At 43.7% G+C, this 20,965-nt stretch overlaps 1 protein-coding gene across 1 annotated transcript in view; it reads left to right on the top strand.

Annotated features, from left to right (window-relative positions):
• GAN (gigaxonin) overlaps positions 1 to 14,633 on the top strand; it is a 36,450-nt gene extending 21,817 nt beyond the window's left edge. Inside the window, exons 6-11 of the mRNA XM_034425420.3 lie at positions 1,987 to 2,099; positions 2,230 to 2,379; positions 6,325 to 6,461; positions 8,131 to 8,259; positions 12,771 to 12,880; positions 14,007 to 14,633. Of these exons, the coding sequence (XP_034281311.1) occupies positions 1,987 to 2,099; positions 2,230 to 2,379; positions 6,325 to 6,461; positions 8,131 to 8,259; positions 12,771 to 12,880; positions 14,007 to 14,197 (830 nt within the window). The 3' untranslated portion in view covers positions 14,198 to 14,633. The remainder of the gene's footprint in view (positions 1 to 1,986; positions 2,100 to 2,229; positions 2,380 to 6,324; positions 6,462 to 8,130; positions 8,260 to 12,770; positions 12,881 to 14,006) is intronic.
• The last annotated feature ends 6,332 nt before the right edge of the window (positions 14,634 to 20,965 follow it).

A 20,965-nucleotide genomic window follows, 5' to 3' on the forward strand; every position in this document is an offset into this window, starting at 1 on the left:
CCGTTCCACTGATTAATTGTTCTCAAAGTTGGGAATTTTCTCCTTAATTCCAGGCTGCTTCTTTCCTTGATTGGCTTCCATCCATTGTTTCCTATCCTGCTCTCAGGTGCTTTGGAGAATAGGTTGACACCCCCTCCCCCTTTTGTGGCAGCTCCTCAGATATCAGAAGACCATTATCATGTCACCTCCCCTCATCGTCCAATTCACTAGACATAGACACACCCAGTTCCTGCAACCATTCTTCGTATGTTTTAGCCTCCAGTCCCCTAATCATCTTGGTTGCTCTTCTCTGCACTCTTTCTAGGATCTCAACATCTTTTTTTTAATAACACGCACTTTCTTTCCTGCCTTTTTTTACATGTAACTCAAGACACCAAATATCCCTATTACTCCTCCTCCCTCCTATTTTCCCCTCAACAACAACTCTCTGATTTGAGTTGGGCTGAGAGAGAGTGACTGGAGTCGCCTCAGCCAGCATTTGGAGTCGCCTCAGCCCATGCCTAAGGGGGAGGCTTAGAACTCAGTCTCCTAGGCCAGCTCATCATTACTACACTAAACTGGTTCTTTTACTCTTTTGATGTAATCCTTTTGGCCTGATACGTTTTCTTTGCTGCCTAATAGAAACTTGTTAAACATCTTAGAGCCAGTAATTAGGTATATATACATTATAGTCAACCATAGTTTCCTTAACTATGTTTAACAAACTACAGTGGCTTTGTTTGTGGTTACGAGCCGTGGTGGCGCAGTGGTTAGAGTGCAGTACTGCAGGCTACTTCTGCTGACTGCCGGCTGCCTGCAATTTGGCAGTTCAAATCTCACCAGGCTCAAGGTTGACTCAGCCTTCCATCCTTCCAAGGTCGGTAAAACGAGGACCCAAATTGTTGGGGGCAAGAGGCGGACTCTGTAAACCGCTTAGGGCTGTAAAGCACTAAAGTTTTAACTGCTATTGCTATTACTATGTTCACAAAACATACTAAGCCAAGAAGATAAATGAATAGCTTAGTCTGGTGTTCAGTTTGGTGTCCACTATATACTTGCATAAGTAGGGATGTGGTGGCTAAAATGCTGAGCTTGTTGATCGAAAGGTCGGCAGTTCAGCGGTTCGAATCCCTAGTGCCGTGTAACGGGGTGAGCTCCCGTTACTTGTCCCACCTCCTGCCAACCTAGCAGTTCGAAAGCAGTAAAAAATGCAAGTAGAAAAATAGGGACCATCTTTGGTAACAGCATTCCATGTGTCTTTGGCGTTGAGTCATGCCGACCACATGACCACGGAGACGTCTTCAGATAGCGCTGGCTTTTCGGCTTTGAAACAGAGATGAGCACCGCCCCCTAGAGTCAGGAACGACTAGCACATATGTGCGAGGGGAACCTTTACCTTAGCTATATCTGCTGGATTATTCACTCAATGAATAATTTACTTGAAATAATTGCAGATGTAGTCCAGAGTATCAATTGTCATGTTCATGAGAAGATCTGGGCAAAACGTTGCCCAACTTCATTAGGCGGTAAAGTCAGACTCAAGCTACACTTATCATACATAACGTGGTGTGGCTAGACAGGAATCATATTGCCAGCTAGGAAGAAGTGCGTATTCTCCAGAGCACCTGAAGGTAGGACAAAGAGTAATGGATGGAATCTTTATCAAGAGAAATGCAACCTAGAACTAAGGAGACATTTTCTGTCAGTGAGAACAATTAATCAGTGGAATGGCTTTGCCTCCAGAAGCTGTGGGTGGTTTCTAAGAAGAGATTGGACAGCTATTCGTTTCCTGCCTGAGCTGGAGATAGGATGAGAAGCTCTCTAAGGTCCCTTCAACTCTGTTATTAAAACCTGAAGATGTAACACTTTTAATAGTTTCTGTAATTTAATTCCAGCGCTTCTTTCTCTCGTCAGTTGTTGATCGTTCTTACAAAATGCATACGCTAGCTCGATGTGCCATCCTTATAACTTGTGTTTTGAAATATATTTTTATGGCCTGTTTCTCAGAGGGGTTCCTGTTTGTCCTGGGAGGTCAAGATGAAAATAAAGCCACGCTAAATTCGGGCGAAAAGTACGATCCAGATACAAATACGTGGAGCCCCTTGCCACCGATGACTGAGGTAGCTTTCCGTTTCTGTGAATGGTGTACTGTAGTTGCCTATGTACTCCATAGCTTGTATTGCAACCTAAGAAAATTTGCAGAACTGTCTTGATTTAAGAGTTCATTCTTACATCTCATCTTTCCAATAGGCCCGGCACAATTTTGGTCTGGTCGAGATTGATGGGGTGCTGTACGTTTTGGGAGGCGAGGATGGAGAACAGGTGCTCACTTCCATGGAGTCCTATGACATTTACAATAGGACATGGACAAAGCAACCAGATTTAACCATGATTAGGAAGGTAAGAAGCAAGCAAAAGAAAAAAAGCAAGCTGGTCATATTTCTTTCTGAAACTACTGCAATCTCTCTCTCTCTTTTCCCACTCCTTTTCTCCATGTGATGGGTTTTTTTTTAAAAAAAATAAAAAATAAAAGATTCTTACCAATTATAAGCATAAAACAATAAGCTCTGGTTTCCTCAGTTTTCCTTTCTGTACCTTTCCCCAACCCTCAAGAAGCTATTTAAAAAAAAAGAAAAGATGCACTTGAATTAAGAGGTTTTAAATCTCTTTGGGGCTGATTGCCAAATTTATCTTAAAAGAGACTGTAATGTACTAACTGCCATTAAATAGATTGAAAACCCAATGAAGCAATTGCTTCTGCAAGAATTACAGTATCTACTAAACAAGAGACAAGAAGGAAAAAGGTAAGCGAGAAAAGAAATAAAGGAAAATTAAGTACCGATTGAGGAATTTCTAAGTCAGTTATAAAGTTTCCCAGAGTTGTTTGAGTTGGCTGTCCTCACAGTTAAATATATAAATCCCTAAAGTTGTCTTGCTACAACTTTGGTTTAGGGGCTAGCAATACTAATTGGAGTGTAATCTCAATCAGCTCTAGATGGCCATCTAGATCAGTGTTTCTCAACCTTGGAAGCTTGAAGATGGGTGGACTTCAACTCCCAGAATCCCCCAGCCACCGATCTAGATGCTATTGGACTTCAATATCCATACATCCCAGCCATAACCACTAATATTCAAGGATGATGACAATAGTTCTCCATTTGTGTCTTCAAAGGGCTGCAGATTCTCAATTCCTGGTCGGGCAATTCTCATTCACTTGTCTCAGAAACCCCAGATCAGGGGGTCAGCTCTCTCATCCCTCTGCTGCAGCTCCCTGTTGCCAGTCGGTTCCACAATTGATAGGACTTTCAGTTAGGACAAGTAGAGGAAAAAGGACGCTGCACTAGGAGGAGACTCTATGGTGGGGGAACCGGACCTCCGGTCAGCAGAAGAAAAAGGATGCCACGCTTGGAGGAGACTCTATGGTGTGGGAACCGGACTTCTGGTCGGCTCCAGAATTGAATGGGGGGCTTCCGGTTAGGACCTTAGTGGCTCTTTGAGTGTTTAAGGTTGCCCCCTGCCCCAGATCTTTCCCTGACTTGATACTGTAGAATTGTGCACATTGGCATCATGTAATGGACTCAAAATAGCTAGTAATTTTTCTTAGCAATCCTTTCAGCTTGGTAGCTGGTTGTGTATCTGTGTGAGACAAGTCAGCATTGACTCCTGGCAACTGCCTGGACTGGTCCCTGCAGTTTTCTTGGCAAGGTTGCAGAAGTGGTTTGTTGATGTAGCTGCTGCAAGCTGCCAATAGGCTTTACACCACGTATTAATATTGTAAAAGGATGTTTTGGTTGTTGGTTGCCGTGCTGGAAAAAAGTAAAGTAGAGACGAGGGCCAGATCTTCTGGTAGCTGTTCAAGCGTCAGCAGATGGACTTTCTGAGCAATTTATGCCGTTGCTTGTTTCAAGTAGATTATCCTAAACCCAGCAAGGGAAATAATATCAATGTTTGTTCCATCCAGATCTGCTCCTATCATCTAAATAGCCATGTGAGGTTTTATAACGTCTTTTGAAAAGCTACCGGTGGTAGAAGCTTCAGAGGAAAGACCTTGCACCAGCCAGTTTACATAAAAAAAATAAGAGGAAGAGGTTTATTTTGTTCACTTCGTGTTGTTTTTCAGCCTCGAAACAGGATCTACGTGCTTCTCAGAAGCACTTTTGAAAAGTCAATGAAGACAGTCATCCAAGTAGACTTGGCTGGAAGGTGAGTCATGGCAACTGGGCTTCTTTTTCCTTTTGGTTTGAAACGTTTCGCCACTTATCCGAGTCGTTTCTTCAGTGAAGAGTGGACCGAAGAACATACTTGCATAAGCAGTGGAACATTTCCAATCAAAACGATTTTTTTTCCCCAGTTGCCATGACTCAACTTCTGAACAACTTTTAAAAAGCCACTAAAAGGGCAGCGAAAGAGTGCAGGCTCTTTAAAAAAACAGCCTCAGAACTCCCAATTGCATCGAAAAGCTCATCTCAAAAGCTCCTTTGGTGGTTCTAGAAGAATTCTTACTTAGATGGATTCCCGGAGAGTAAGTTTCTTCGCTGACCACCCTGTCCTGTCGACAGACAGACAGACAGTCACAATCTAATACTCATATAAAAATAGCAAAAGCTTTAAAAATGGGGGGGAAAAAACCCAATATGCAAGGGCTGCCACCTTGAATGGTAATCGGGCCAAGAAATCCACTTGATTTCCTTGGTGTTTTAAATTAATCGGTGTCCCTGTTATGATTTCTGTCTCATTGTGCCTTTGCTAGCTTTCTCCTGCAAAACTTTAAAGCTTTATGTTGGCAACTTTGCTTTGAAGGTCTTTTGAGGCAGCATTTGAGATCTTGCAATTCAAGGAACTTAGTTGTTCCCTTTGGATGGGATCAGCAACCTTAAACTCTAAAAGAGCCACAAAGGTCCTAACTGGAAGCCCCCCGTTCAATTTTGAAGCTGACCAGAAGTCCAGTTCCCTCACCATAGTGTCTCCTCCTAGCGTGGTGTCCTTTTCCCTACATCTGTCCAAACCGAAAGCCTTATCAATTGTGGAGCCGAACGGAAAACCTGTCCCTTGCCATAGAGTCTCCTCCTGGTGCACCATGCTTTCCCCCCCAACCGTAAACTCCTCTCAAAATTGTGGTGCCGACCGGTAACGGAACTGCAGTAGTGGGATGAAGGAGCCATATGCGGCTTCAGAGCCGCGGGTTGCTGACCCCTGCCTTTGGATATAAAAAATCTTGATAGTTGAAAGCAGAAAGTTGAATTTGTTCTGGAAGGCTTGAATGGAGCCCAATGAAGGCGTCATTAAAGAACTTTTAATGCTGAGCTGGATCAAGTCTTGCTGACTTTGATGGGCTCCACAGATTGTTACGATGCTCTTGAAATATGCAACTTTGGTCTTTATCATCCTGTATAAAATAAAACAACGTGGAAGAAAAAAAAGAAACAATAGAAAAAGGCCCTTTTTAATTGGCTGGTTGTCTCAAGATAGACTGTTTGAACAGTTTAGGGAATTCTACCTTTAGGAGGAAACACCTGCTGATTTCTTTTATCAAAGCAACACCTGTCTGTTGCTTTCATGTATCTAAAGCAGAAAGACGACTACTACCTCTCCTGCAGGTTTGACAATTGGTTTATGGCACCTTTCTTTTCCTGTATTCTGCCAATTTGGCTTCAAGGAGACCTCAGAGTCAGATACAATCAATCCAGAGATCGAGACTGTTCAAAACATTAAAAGGTTTTTATACAAGGAATGCTGGTCATAATTTAGCATGGTTTATGTTGATGACAACAGAAATTTGTCTGCCATTCCCTTTCCCCTTCCTGTTTCGTCCTCCTCCTCCTTCCCCTTCTTCCCCTTCCACTCCTCCTCCTCCTCCCTCTTCACCTTCCTCTTTTCATGGTACAAGAAGGTAAAATCTTTTGTGAACCTAATATAATACATGATGCAAGTGTTAAGGAACAAGCTGCCTTTAGAAAATGAAAACACAGTACACTAGAGCTGATAGAACTGATTAAACTCTTTCCAGGCACTACAGAAAGAGAAACAATCCTTAAACCTGTGTAGAGAAAAGTTGAATCTCAGCAGAGCCATCCTGTTGGAGTTGCCTTCCTATGTTCCAAATAGAGATCCAGATTTTAAAGCACTCAATCTTGAGGACTCTTTTGTTTTTTGTTTTGAATTGTATCAGGAATGGGATCTTTTTTTTAACCATCTGTTGATTAATGTGTGAGGGGACTTCCCCTTTCCCTTTCAGGAGTTCATCATTTGTATTACTGTCGTGTTGCTGCCTTTTGTCGGGACATTGCGGCGAATTGACTCATGCCCTGCTCTGTGTAACAGATATTGTGCATTTTCATTTTTAAGATTGGTTGCTACGCAGCTATGAAGAAGAAGATCTATGCAATGGGCGGTGGTTCCTATGGAAAGCTCTTTGAGTCTGTGGAATGTTACGACCCGAGGACTCAGCAGTGGACGGCCATCTGCCCACTGAAAGAGAGGAGGTGAGTAAGATATTAAGAGTTATTTAGATGAGCTGCGGTGGTGCAGTGGATAGAATGCAGTCCTGCAGGCTACTTCTGCTGACTGCCGGCTGCCTGCAATTTGGCAGATCAAATCTCACCAGGCTCCAGGTTGACTCAGCCTCCCATCCTTCCGAGGTGGGTAAAATGAGGACCCAAATTGTTTGGGGGCAATAGGCTGACTCTGTAAACCACTCAGAGAGAGCTGTAAAAGCACTGTGAAGCGGTATATAAGTCTAAGCGCTATTGCCATTGTTATTAAGATTTACTGCCCAGATTACTAGATCCATCCACCATTTCATTACTCTCACAAGCCATTCGACGATTCACAGATTAAACCTGACATCTTCTTCATCAATCTTGGATTTAAGCATTAACCTGGCCGTCATAGGTGCTGGAGGTTTTGTTCAGATGAGTAAGACGTCTGTTACAGGGAGGTGTCCTTTGGCAAAAGGTATTTTCACCTCTGGCCTGCCAATAGACTAGCCTCCTGCATTTCTTTGCAGACTATGGAGAGAGAATGAGTGGTATCTAGGCTCTTTGGCTAGGATTTCTTTTTTTGTTCTTTTACTTTTTAAAAGCCACTGTCAGACTGGTCCCATCTACTCCCTAGGAAAGAACGACCCTTGACTCCATAGGATTTAGAGAAAAGGCACATTTCCTACAGATGCTGAGTGCAGCATGGAGGAGGCAAGCTCTGAGGAATAACCACGCGAAAATCATATATTGAAAGCAATCCCCTGGGAGGGCAATCAGATCTCATTCCGGTGTTTCAGGAACTCAGCATCTCAGGCATTGGTGTAAATTCCTTTCCCGGGTCTGGCGTCCTTGAAACTCGGCAGATGGCTTCGTTTGGCACCGAGTGCAGGGGTGGGATTCTACCGGTTCGGATCGGTTCGGGCGAGCTGGTTTACTCCGACGATCAACTGGGAGTGAACCGGTTCGCTCTGACAATCAGGTCGTCCTGCCTGCCCCTCCCTGCACTTTACTTACCTTTATTGCAGCACAATGGATTGCCACGCCTCAGCTGTGTTACTCCCAAGTGGTAACACCGAAGGTTAGTATTTGTAAAACTGCACACGCGAAGTGCGCGATCACAGAACCGGTTGTTAAACCGGCAGCATCCCACCACTGACCGTGTGATTCCTGTTAGTGTCCATACTCCCCAATTTCCCAAAGCATTCTTTCTTACCTCCAGCACACTTTCCCCTCCCGTAAGCTCCCTCCTCCCTGGTTATGGCAGTTGCTAGCGAGCTTCAAAGAAAGTGAAGATGAGCATCTGACAGCCACATTTCCACATTTTTAAAAAAGGTAAAAGTTTTCCCCTGACCAGTCATGTCTGACTCTATGCAAATAATATGCAAATAATTATGCAAATAATTTTTCTGCGGACCACCAACATTTTCTCGCAGACCACCAGTGGTTCACAGACCACCAGTGGTGACCGCTGCTTTAGACTTCGCCTGAGATATGCAGGGGAATAAGAGGCAGGAATAGTAAGGCGGCAGCTTACGCTAAGGAAACGTCACTATCCACGCCTGGATGAGGTTGGGTGAAAACCGCTAAGACAACACGGGAAGGGGGTTAGTTAACATGCGTGCTGAGTTAATGTCCATGCTTAACCTTGTCTCATCTTCCTCCTGTTTTTCAGGTTTGGGGCCGTGGCGTGTGGCGTGGCTTCAGAGCTCTACGTCTTCGGCGGTGTGAGAAGCCGCGACGACAATCAAACCAGTGAGATGGTGACGTGCAAATCAGAATTCTACCACGATGAATTCAAAAGGTAGCTAACTCTTTGCTCTGTAACCGAGTCTCGTCCACTCTGTAAACCAGGGGTCCCCAAACCTGGCAGCTTTAAGACTTGTGGACTTCAACTCCCAGAATTCTGGGAGTTGAAGTCCACAAGTCTTAAAGCTGCCAAGTTTGGAGAGCTCTGCTGTAATCGGTTGGCTGTTACCTTGTTTGGACTCTGGCAACTTCACTGAAGAGCATTTATTATTAAGAGCTGCACCTGGGGAATAATTCTCCCTTGCTCTCCCTTTAGCCAATAAAGCCGCCTTTGATTGATTACCTCTGCAGATAATCCTTCTCAGTCTTGTCACTTGGTGTATCTTCAGTTGGCTGGAAAGCTGGAAATCTTTGGCAGGGTGAAGCCAATCACCGCTAAAGCTCTTTCCCTTCAAAGGAAATGCATCTTGCGGCATTTTGTACGTTTGAGTGCAGCCTGCCCTCGTAGAAAGAAAGTTGTGTAGGAGTGTTAATATAGATTGGCCACTTGCTTACTTTTTTAGAGTTGTGCAAAAAACATTCAGTAGCTTCCCAGAACAGCATCCTTCCTGGAAGCATCCATCCATCAAATCTTTATTTGGTTGTAGACCAGCAATGTAGAGTAGAGAAATCACATTTAATTAAAATGAAATATAAAAGAAAAGTAATGTGCAGATAAATAGGGGGAGATAGATGCATGGGGGGAGAGAGAGAGAGGGAGAACGGGGGGAATATATATAGAGAGATTCTAAATCAGTGATGGTGAACCTTTTTGGCACCAAGTGCCCAAACAGGAACGCGCCTACATGTGTGTATATGTGCGCACGCCGCAGAACCGGAAACTCGAATGCCAGCTGGCCGGCGTGCACATGCCTGGTTTCGGGCTGGTTTTTTGGGCTGGTTTTGGCTCAAAAAACGGCTGGAAAACGGCCCATTTTTTGGCCATTTTCTGAAGACCAGCTGGCTGGAAATACGTGCCAGAAACCACATGCGCGCTGGAAATCAGAAGAGCAGCTTGTGACGGCATGCGTGCCCCCAGAGAGGGCTTTGTGTGCCACCTCTGGCACACGTGCCATAGGTTTGCCATCATGGTTCTAAACTATTTTAAGAGGGATTAAAGTTAATCCTACAGCATAAAGGACAGAATACTGAGGAATACATGGCTGTAGACAGAGCATGAAGCATGAAAGCTGCTGCAACTTTTGGAAGGCTCATCGCCACTTTGAAAGGTTGAAAGGACACCTTTGAAAGGTTGTCCCTAATTGTCTGAGGATGCAAAGACAAGCCGCCTCCTGCGTCAACCAGGTTAAGAAACAAACCCCGCAGGGATTCCTGGAACGCCACTATATTATTGTAAGAAGAGTGCTCTTCAAACTTTGGCTGCTTTGTGGATTTCAACTCCCAGAATTCCCCCGCCACGTGGTAAGGTACAATAGCAGAATCTTAGCTTGCCCACGTTCCTTTATGCCCCATCTTATACTAAATAAAAAGGGACACGGTGGCTCAGTGGCTAAGATGCTGAGCTTGTCGATCGAAAGGTCGGCAGTTCAGCGGTTCGAATCCCTAGTGCCGCGTAATGGGGTGAGCTCCCGTTTCTTGTCCCAGCTTCTGCCAACCTAGCAGTTTGAAAGTACGTAAAAAAATGCAAGTAGAAAAATAGGGGCCACCTTTGGTGGGAAGGTCACAGCGTTCCGTGCACCTTTGGCATTGAGTCATGCCGGCCACATGACCACGGAGACGTCTTCAGACAGCGCTGGCTCTTCGGCTTTGAAACGGAGATGAGCACTGCCCCCTAGAGGCGGGAACGACTAGCACATGTGTGCGAGGGGAACCTTTACCTTTTATACTAAATAACATGAATGCCAAGTTTATTTTGAATACTTTCTTGTCTTCCCTTCTACTTCGGAACCCTGCAATCTCCATATAACCTCTTGTCTGAGACCCTTGTGTCAGGTCTAAATTCTTTTACACCCTCGAACGTGTTACGAGAAATGAAGCTGCTGGACATTGACAGGCATCTGAAGACAGCCAGACAGCCGTGTCAGGCCTTCTTGAAAGGACCCCGTTGCTTTCATGCTCCTAGAGGAATGCACCTCCGCTCTAATGCCGTGTGCAAAGAGCTCTTCTGAATTCTTTGCACAACCCTAGTTCGTGGGCATTACAGTACATGTAGTCCTCGACTGACAACAGTTCATTTAGTGACCGTTCGAAGTTAACAATGACGCTTGAAAAAAGTGACCGATGACCGTTTTCCCCACTTAACAACCGTTGCATCAACTCCACGGCCAGATGAGCGGACTCATAGTTATGACGGTTGCAGTATCTCAGGGTCACGAGATCACCTATTGCGACCTTCTGACAGGCAGTCAACAGGGAAGCCAATCACTTAACAACCATGTTGCTAATTTAACTTAGGAGTGATTCACTTAACAACCCTGGCAAAAAAAGGTTGCAAAACGGGGCCAAACACACTTCATAAATGTCGCACTTAACGACAGAAGTTTTGGGCTCAATTGTGGTCGTAACTCGAGGACTATCAGTACCTGCAATGAAATATGACTTATACCGCGGTTAACCAGAAGAGGGTGCTATTGTACTATAAAAGAGGCTGTGAGGATTGATAGGAAATGGCTACTAAAGCTTTATTAGAAGGGATCTATTTCTGTTGGTTACCGTGGATTGTTCAGTCGACTACTTGTGTTGTGGCTCTTGTGCTTCACTGTACAGTAACTGAATTCCAAACTATTTTTGGGTGGTGGGTGGTGATGTGTAACTCCTTAAACTCTGCACCAGGGCTATACGTTTTCCTTCCTTCACAGCACGTGGTCTCAAATTGAAATGTTGAAGAATTGATCTTTGCTGCCTGAAATTGGGGGAGTGGGGAATCGAACCGCTTGCAATTCCCACCCTTTAGTTCAGGGCTTGAAATACTCCGGTCCAGACCAACAGAGGCGACGGACAGTGCCACAAAGGACTATTTCCCATAAAAATACACAGCAGCAACAAATAATAATTTCCAATCCTCTGATACCGATCCATTTGCCTCTGATACCATATCGATTTGCCTGGGGTGATCAGGCCCTTCCTGTCTCACGATTGGGCTGGCCTTTGGAGGAGTATTCTGTTCTTCAAAAGAATAATGTCCAGGCTCCGTAGATACAGGTAGTTCTCAAATTACGGCCGTTCATTTAGTGACCATTTCAAAGTTAAAATTTGGAAGATCAAAATTCGGACGCGGTATTTATGTGATGGTCGGGGGGGTCATGTGATCATCGTTCGCGAGCTTCCCAGCCGGCTTCCAACAAGCAATGGATGGTGGGGAAGCCAGATTCACTTAATAACCGTATGATTCATTTAACAACTGTGCCCCAAAGGGTCATAAAACGGGGCAAAGCTCCCTTAACTGCTTTGCTTAGCAAGGTTAATTTTGGACTCGAACGTGATCGTAAGCCCGAAGTCCACCTGTAGTTGTGGTAAGAAAATAATAACGAAGAAAGTAATGAAAACAAATAACAAAGCATTCTCGTATTAAACTGCCTTATTAAACGGCAGGGGTGAAATGCTCCCGGTTCAGACCGGATCACCCGATCCGGTAGCGATGGCAGCGGGTGGTTAGGAGAACCGGTAGCAAAAATCCCTGTACCACCACCTCCCCCATGCCCAGCTGAGCCACGCAATCATCAGAGGCTTTTTTTATTTTTTATTTTTAAAAACATTTTTTCTACAACCTCTTCGGCTGAAAAAATGCTTTAAAAGAAAAAAAAAAGCCTCTGATGATCGCTCGACTCAGCTGGGATCGTCAGAGGCTTTTAAAAGCATTTTGTGCAACCTCTTCGGTGGAAGAGGTTGTAGAAAAAATGGTTGTAAAAGTTTAAAAAAAATGATGGCCACGCCCACCCAGTCACATTACACCCCCCCACCAAGCCACGCCCACAGAACCAGTAATAACAAATTTTACATTTCACCACTGCTTTATGCTGCTGCCGAGCTTGGTCTAGCCCTGTTTATTGTACCTGATGGCGATTCTTTGAGATTCAAGCTAGAAATATTTGCCAGAGATGCTTCCTGAAACACTTTGATCAGGAGGTACAGGAAATTGAATGCCAAACCCTCTGTGTACAGAACTTGCATTCTGTCACTGATTCACCCAGCATATGAATGTTGGCAGCTATTAAACAAAACGTTGTGCAGCATTAGCCAAAACAGGAAGCATGTAATCTATTTCTGGTGCTTTCGGCTGCAAATTCTATAAGAGCCGCGTCCACCTGTTTCTGCAATGTGAAATGGCTTGCCTGCAACCCAGGGGTTTTGAGAAGGTTGAATTTTGAGAATATTTGAGAAACATTGTGAGAAACGTGTCCACGGGATAAGTCACCTCAGTGGGAAATATAGCATCAGTTTTAAACTCCTTCAAAGGATTTTAGTGCGCCGTGTGAGCCATTTGCGAATGTCTTTTTAGGTCTTTCTTTAAACACTACTCGTTAATGAACATATGTTCACCTCCTAAAATGTTGCCTTTCTTTGCAGATGGATCTATCTGAGTGATCAGAATTTATGCATCCCAGCCAGTTCCTCGTTTGTGTACGGAGCTGTGCCCATTGGGGCCAGCATATATGTGATCGGGGATCTGGATACAGGTTAGTGCCTAAACCAGTAGTAACATGATTGTTGTTTTTCTAATCAAACATCACATTGCTACAAGATAGGCTTGTCAAACTTTTCAAGGGTCATCTTGTTTTTTATTTATTTATCACGTTTAGAAACTGCCCACCTTCCTGTAGTCCTTCCGCAACTACAAATAAGATATAGAAACAATAAAGGCAGATTAAAACAAGTAGAAAATGTTTAAAATTCAGAATTAAAAAGGGGGCTTTCAGGGGGCTTCACATCTTGAGTTTAATAACTCCGCTGGATAAGTGAAAAAAATTATTTTTTGTTTAAAAACGTAAGCTTCTCTTCTGTAATCAAGCTGCAAATATATCCTGGCTCACAAGAAGGTTATTACTCCAACTACTCCAGTTTAGCGTCTTTTGGAAAGCTACACTGACCTACAGGTGCTGCCCTTAACATGTTAAATATTCCCCCTTTACAACCAAGTTGATCTGTTTTTATTTGACACATCACAGTAACCCACAATCTCATTCCCCTGTTTTTTTTGGCTTAGTGAAGCATGGTAACACACCAGAGTGGGTTTCAGCAGGTTCTGACCAGTTCTGGAGAACCGGTAGCGGAAATTTTGAGTAGTTGGGAGAACCGGTAGTAAAAATTCTGACTGGCCCTGCCCCCCATCTATTCTCTGCCTCCCGAGTCCCAGCTGATTGGGAGGAAATGGGGATTTTGCAGTAACCTTCCCCTGGAGTGTGGAGGGAATGGAGATTTTACAGTATCCTTCCCCTGCCACGCCCACCAAGCCACGCCCACTGGTCTCTGGTCTATGAATGTAATAAGTTGAACTGAAGTGATAAATCATAGCTACCAATAGGAGAACGTATTAGGAAAGAGAGAAAAATGAGAAGATGAGAAGGATAATAGCAATACAGCCTACTTCCATGAGTAAATATCTTTAGGCCTAAGACATTGCGGGGGGAATTAGGTGTTCAGCAAGGTGACTCTCATCTTTAACCACATCTAATGCCTTCCTTTTCTAAAAGATGTCAAATGCTTCTTTTACTGCATGCCTTGCTGTTGAATTCGGTATTTTGGCTTTCCGTCTTCAAAGCTGCTTCTCCCAACTTCCCAAACTAACCCTGCCGTTGCGATTAGGTACCAGTTACGATTACGTTCGGGAATTCCGAAGAAGCACCGGAACGTGGCACCCGACGAAACCACTCTTCCCGTCCTACCTTCGCCACACCGGATGCGCCGCTTTGCGCATCGCCAACTGCAAACTCTTCCGCCTCCAACTCCAGCAGGGGCTGCTCCTCTCCCTCCGCGCCCGCGTCCCTTCTCCTTGACCGTCCTTCACGCAGCAGCCCGGCAAGAGCGTCCGGGGAAAGCTGATAAAACCCGCTTTATGTAAACGGAGAAGCCAACAACGTCCTGCAAGCAGACATTTAAACCGTATACTCGGCTTTTTGGTATGATAACCATTCTAACTTTCCTTTCGTTGCTCAAAACGCTTAAGCCTCGGCCTGTCTCTGGAGGGGCTCACGGGAGAAAAATGGAAGAGGTCCCGTTACTTACACGTGTTAAGCCACGCGGCTGGAGGCCGTCCCTTGGTTTCCAACGAAGAACAATAGTGTCAAAAGAAAACTTACGGAAAAATGGGGCAGCATCTGCAGGATGTGTTTTCACCAAGGGGGAATGGTTGTGAGTAACAATGTTGTGGTGAGCTGGGGAAGCCCGGCTGGCAGGCGATATACTGAATGAAAATCAATTTCTCTCTCTCTCTCCTCTCTCTCCTCTCTCTCTCTCTCTCTCTCATGCCAAAAGAGACTTTTTTTTTTAAGATCCACTGGGAGGAAGAGAAAAATGGGCAGGTGAATTTTTATTTTCACAGCTTTCTTTGCAATTGGGAGGCCTCTGCCCGGAATGACACGTAAAGCCATCTTTCACACTTTTTTTTATTCCTAGGAAATTTTTTTTTTTAAACGAAATGGACTAATCTCTAAAACCAAGCTCAGCATTGTGCCGTTAAAAAAAAAAAAGGGAACTAAATATGATTACATACTGTAGGTCTTTTATTATTTGTGGTTCACCTTAAAGGTATTTTGGACTTCAGGAACGGATCTCAATGAATGAGATGGGTGAGAATGAATGTCAGAAGTGCCATACATTATTATGAACGGGGCAGGTAGCACATATTTGGGGTAGGAGTGGGGTGGGGGGGCAGAAGAGCAATTAATACAAGGAGAATATTTCCAAATATGATGAATTAAAAAAATGCAAGTTTTCAGGAGTAAAAAAAATATATTCCTAAATGGTTGTATTACGGATGAAAGGTTCAGAAGATAACTTTTTTCTTTTTTTAATCTTCTTGTAAAGTGGGAGAAGGGGCGGTGAAATTATTAATACATTTCAGACACTGTCTGGAGAATTATATGGGGGGAATCCAACGTTTGGTGTAAAAATTACCTCTTTCTCAGAACATTGTGCTGAATATTGTTGATACTTATTACAGTGAAGGTTTTATTTTTATTTTCCGTTTTATAAGTTTATTTTTTTGATCATAAATATTAATATTTAATTAGACTATAGATAATTTGCTAGTCACAATACTGTTTTACCTTTCTACTTAAGCGTTATTTTGTTACACCTTGTTAATGAAGCTCTATAAACGAAAAGCAAAAAAAAAAAAAAAGAAGAGGTCACACCGTTGAAATATTCCATGTTCTTGCGCTGCAGATTCTGGAAATGGCGCTGTTCCAACAATGGCGTTGTTTTCCATTGTATGTGTGTGCCCAGTAATGCATATTATTGGGCCAGATGTTTACAGTAACGTGAATCCAATGGAATTTATGTGGATGTCTTGGAGCACATCTCAGGGCTGCCAGGTGTTCCTGGAATACAACTCCCATCATCCTTCGTGCCCTCGAAGGTTGGGGCTTCAGCGTTTGTGGATCCAGAATGCAAAGACCCCCATTCCTTCTGGAGGAGGAATATAGGCCTCCAGATTTGTGGGCCTTTCTCCACCTGATCTTAGAAAGTCCATATTTTGACAGGAAGGCTGTCATCGGTACACAAACAGTAAGACTACAACATCTGGGGTTAAAGAGCAAATCCTAAGCACATTTTAAAAGTTTTGTTTCTGTTGCGAGTAAAGATCTGCTATGCATTCCTTCGTAGATCTACTCACAGATCTACAACGATCCAATTGTTGAGGGCTTGTTTTCACATCAGAAGCACAGGCTTACCGCATTTCTCCGCGTGTTAGCCAGATCTTGTTCTTCTTTCAAAAAGACAAACTCGTGCAAACATTTAGATAAAAGATACACATTTAGGTCACAGTGGCTGCAAATATGGTTCCCCAAGTTTTGCTTTTTTTCGATGTCGGAAGTATTTTGGAAGGTTTGAGTAGCTGCTCCACCTTCTTCTACAGCAGGGGAGTCCAACTTTGGCAACTTTTAAGACTTGTGCTGGGGAATTCTGGGAGTTGAAGCCCACGAGTCTTAAAAGTTGCCAAGGTTGGACTCCTCTATCCTCAAGTCTTCTAATGGTTCTCTGTGTCTTAGTGGAATAGGGGTCCTTTTCTTCAGCTATTTCTCCTCCTTACAATCCCCAGCCACTTTACCTGGCAATTTAATGCAAAGGACATTCTTCAAAGCTTCCCTTGAGATGCTTCTGGCTCTCTTGATCTAAACTAGGGATCAACACTCAAAGAACCACAAAGGTCCTAACCGGAAGCCTCCCGTTCATTTCTGGAGCAGACTAGCAGTCCGGTTCCCCCACCATAGAGTCTCCTCCCAGCGCGGTGTTCTTTTTCCTCTACCTGTCCTAACCGAAAACCCTATCAATTGTGGAGCTGACTAGAAAACCCGCCCCTTGCCATAGAGTCTCCTCCTGGCGTGCCATGCTTTTCCTCTCCCTAAAGGGAAGCTCCTCTCAAAATTGTGGTGCCAACTGGCGAGAGGGAGCCGCAACAGAAGAGCCACATGCGGCTCCAGAGCCATGGGTTGCCAACCCCTGATCTAAACAATTGAAGTAAGCAATACCCCAATCAAGGAAGTGCCACATAAATCAACAGTAAACAGCCCAGCCAAAGAACCCCTGAGGTCACCCTCACCAACACTTGACAGGGTAAGCCACCAGAATATAATCTGAGAGAGGCCATCACTTCCTACTAGCACTGATGATGTTGCTTAGTTGGGCCATGAAACGTCTGCAAGAAAACAGCCAAGCTCAGAGAGCACCAAGGACCCCTCCTTTCCACCCTGAGCTACACAAATATTCTCTTTTTATCTCTTGACCTTCTAATATCCAAAACATAGAGAATCATCCAGTTGGATCTTCGTTCATTGTCTTTCTTTGGGATTCCCTCCAGTATGATTCCATTCCGATGGGAGCAAAATAAGAACAACAGATTGGAAAGCATAAAAGGAAGAAGAAAAGGAGAAGCATTTGTCACCTGCTTAGTTTGCAGAAATGAGCTGAATAGAATTGAATAGAAACAGAATAGAATAGAATAGAATTCTTTATTGGCCAAGTGTGATTGGACACACAAGGAATTTGCCTTGGTGCATACACTCTCAGTGTACATAAAAGATACATTCATCAAGAAATGTTGGTGCTCATCCATTCGGTGTTTGGTTTCTCCTTTTTATTGGCAGTTTCTCTTTTTGGATGGGAAATGTGTGTTTTCAAGTCTGCCTTTTTTGAGTTAATTTTTTTTGGGGGGTTAATTGTCTCCCCTCCATTGGAAGCCCCCAGCAAGAGCAGATGGAGAAGCTAGCTTTATATTATTATTCCTTTGACTCAAAGCTCTCTTCTCTTTTCCCCATGCAAGGTCTCTCCTGATTCTTGCAAGTGATTGTTGCCCAGGTGTACCTATAAAAACAAGACTTTGAACTGAATGATGTCAGGAAGGGTCTTTTCTTGCTTTCCTTGAGAATTCAAAGAGGTCGGAGTTCATTTCGTTTCAAACTATTAAATGCGAGTGCCTCGCTAATTGAACAAGTATAGTAAGGAGCTGTTGTGGTCCGCCCGCCACCTGCGGAGCTGGCAGCGGAGTCGGACAGTGATGAGGCTGAGGAAGAACATGGGCCAGTCCTGGAGGCTGGGGAAGGCCTGGATGAGGGCTCTGCGTCGGAGGCAGAGATAGGGCCAGGGCCACTGAGGAGTGATGCGTGGACTTCGGAGCCTCCAGAGGCTGATAGTAGAGAGGGAGAGGAACAGGAGGAGCCTGTTCCTAATGCACGTATGAGAAGAGCCGCCAGAAGGCAGGAGCAGCTAAAGCAGAGAGGACGACTCAGGAGTAAGGCCAAGAGATGATTGGCCCCTCCCATAAGGCTTAAAAGACCAGCAACGGCTCTTGGCCTCTTTGCCGGAAAGCGACATTGAGAGATTTGCTTCTTGTTTCACTGTATTCATTTCTTGTCGGCGTCTTCTGCTTCTGAACTTTTGCCAAGAAAAGCCTTTGGCAGTTTGCCTAATTATCCCAAGGTCAGTGATAAAGTGAGGAATGGTGTTTTGAAGAATTTGCTTTAATTTACTTTGGACTACGCTGAGAATGAGTTAATTCTCAGCTGTTCTAATAAAGTCTGTTTGTTTTCGAACTGTTTGTATTTAATACTAACTACTTGGGCCTGGGTCACAACAGGAGCTTTGCAATTTGCTGGGTGTTTTCCTTTCTTTTTCTCTTAAAAGCCAGCTTTTGAGTTCTTTGCACGGGAGGTAATTTACGATGCTTAAGATGCAGTAAAAAAACAACTTAATAATAGCGCTGCATTTAAGGGGTACAGAGGGCTGTTTGGGCAAAGTTAAAATACGTATTTTAACTTTGCCCAAATTGGTTCCTTTTCTAGGAGCTAAAAGTCTTTTCACAGGGAACATTCTGTCGGACAGATACGTTCAGTTAGTCTGATTCATTTGTTGGCCTTGGCTAACATTGCCATTCATAGAGAAAGGTTTTGCCATGATTCAGAGTGACTCCCATCAATCTGTAGGGTTATTTTCCTGACTTGTGGTCTTGGAGCCAAATTAGATATCGGTTAATCTTGAGTCTCAAAATCAAGTTGCTGTTGTCTCACCTTTATATAGCAGGGTTACAAGGATGACTTAAAGCTGGGGTCTCCAACCTTGGCAACTTTTAAGACTTATGGACTTCAACTCCCAGAATTCCTCAGCCAGCTTTTACTGGCTGAGGAATTCTGGGAGTTGAAGTCCACAAACCTTGGCAACTTTTAAGACTTGTGGACTTCAACTCCCAGAATTCCTCAGCCAGCTTTTACTGGCTGAGGAATTCTGGGAGTTGAAGTCCACAAGTCTTAAAAGTTGCCAAGGTTGGAGACCCCTGATTTAAAGGGAAGAGATCCTCCCCTCACCCCCAATCAGTTCTGTTTCTGCATTTCTGCTGGGGAGAAGTAATTAAAGCAGAAAGTTTTTTCCCCGATGCTACTTTATAAATTTGTTTGCTGTGTTTAGTTTGACTCTTTGAAAGTCCTGTGGGTTTTGTTTTTTTTTTTTGGTTCTGTTTTTTTTTAAAAAAAATAATAATTCCCACACTCTGAACTTCTGCAAGTACTGTAGTCCTATGCCTAGGCTACCGCTAGTAGATTGGAGAGCAGCTGTTCATATTTTATTTCAGAGTGTGTTGCAATTCACATATTTGACCACACAAGTCACACCTATTTGTCCACCTTTGGCAAACTGTTTTTTAAAGAGTTTGGAAAGATTAACAAGGCATATTTGAACCTGGCTCTCAAAGTGTCCGGTTTACGATAGTCAAACATTAATTTCGTTTTTAAAAACGAGCATTTAATGGTGGTGAAAAACGCCTTCGTATTCTGGTTGTGTTTTCCTCTCTGGGATGATTAAAACGGCATCCCTAGATTTCTTTTCTGTAATGTATCTTACTCTCTTCCATAGTTACCTCAGTAGTTTTCAAAATCACAGAGCTGGTGTTTGTCACGCCTAAGGCACTTTACAATAACAGAAAACTTGCAGTGAGTGCCAGCTTTTTCAACACAGGTGCTGCTGAACTCATCAAAGTGCAGGGCTATTACAATATTGAAGTCTACTGTAAAACTGCTTAAACGATAGCTGCACGTACGTTCTTCTCGTTTTGTCTTAATTCTGAGTCTAAAATCGCCTTGGACAACATCACTACCTGGGCAGTCCTGTCCCCTTGTTATAACAGTGCCATCCTTGGAAATGAATGATGAGTTTAAACTGTCCCCCTTTTTATTTCAACAGGCTCTTAGGGCAAAGTCAACGGCAGAGGGTTTAGGAAAGATTGCATCCACGCCTGCTCTTAGAATTGCTTCTGTTCAGGGCAGGACAACCTATACTTGCAATGAGTAAATGGGCTGGGCTGGTTCTTAGGAGCTGTGTGTAGTTCCTGTTGCAGATGGTGGCAGCCCAGAATGACCCAACTCTCAATATGCATTGCTTGTTGCATTAATCGATTTTATTTGATTAATAGATGTCTCAGTCTCTGGCTGAGAAACTCTTTAGGTCTGGGTTGTCTCTAAGGATACCAAATTTGGAGATCAAATGCAGTTGGTATGTTATAACCCGCCTGTATCTTTTATTAGTTTCCCTTTTTGGATAGCCATTTGTCTGAAGTGGTGTAGGGTTTCCTGCCTAAGCAGGGGGTTGGACTAGAAGACCTCCAAGGTCCCTTCCAACTCTTCTCTTCTCTTCTCTTCTCTTCTCTTCTCTTCTCTTCTCTTCTCTTCTCTTCTCTTCTCCTCTCCTCTCCTCTCCTCTCCTCTCCTCTCCTCTACTCTACTCTACTCTACTCTACTCTACTCTATTCTTTCTCTGTTTTCACCACACTTTCAAAGGTTTACAGCTAAAACTACATTTTTCTGATGTTTCTGCAGTACTCTTTGTATAGATTTGCAACAATATCCCCCTTCCTACCTGTGGAAGGATAGCTTTAAAGGCACATCTGTTGAACCACCACTGGGCAGATTTCCCTTACTTCGTTCCGTCATTCTGGTTTAAAATCTGAATGTATCAAGTTCTGTTCTCAGTAAGGTCAGGAACATATGTACTGTATTCTGAATGTGAAACTGACAAAACCAACATAACGTTACTGTCTTTCTCTTTGTTTTTCCTAA

This window comes from Pantherophis guttatus, chromosome 11 (genome assembly GCF_059756535.1).
Source record: "Pantherophis guttatus breed Tessera chromosome 11, ASM5975653v1, whole genome shotgun sequence".
In the NCBI taxonomy this organism is placed as follows: Eukaryota; Metazoa; Chordata; class Lepidosauria; order Squamata; family Colubridae; genus Pantherophis; species Pantherophis guttatus.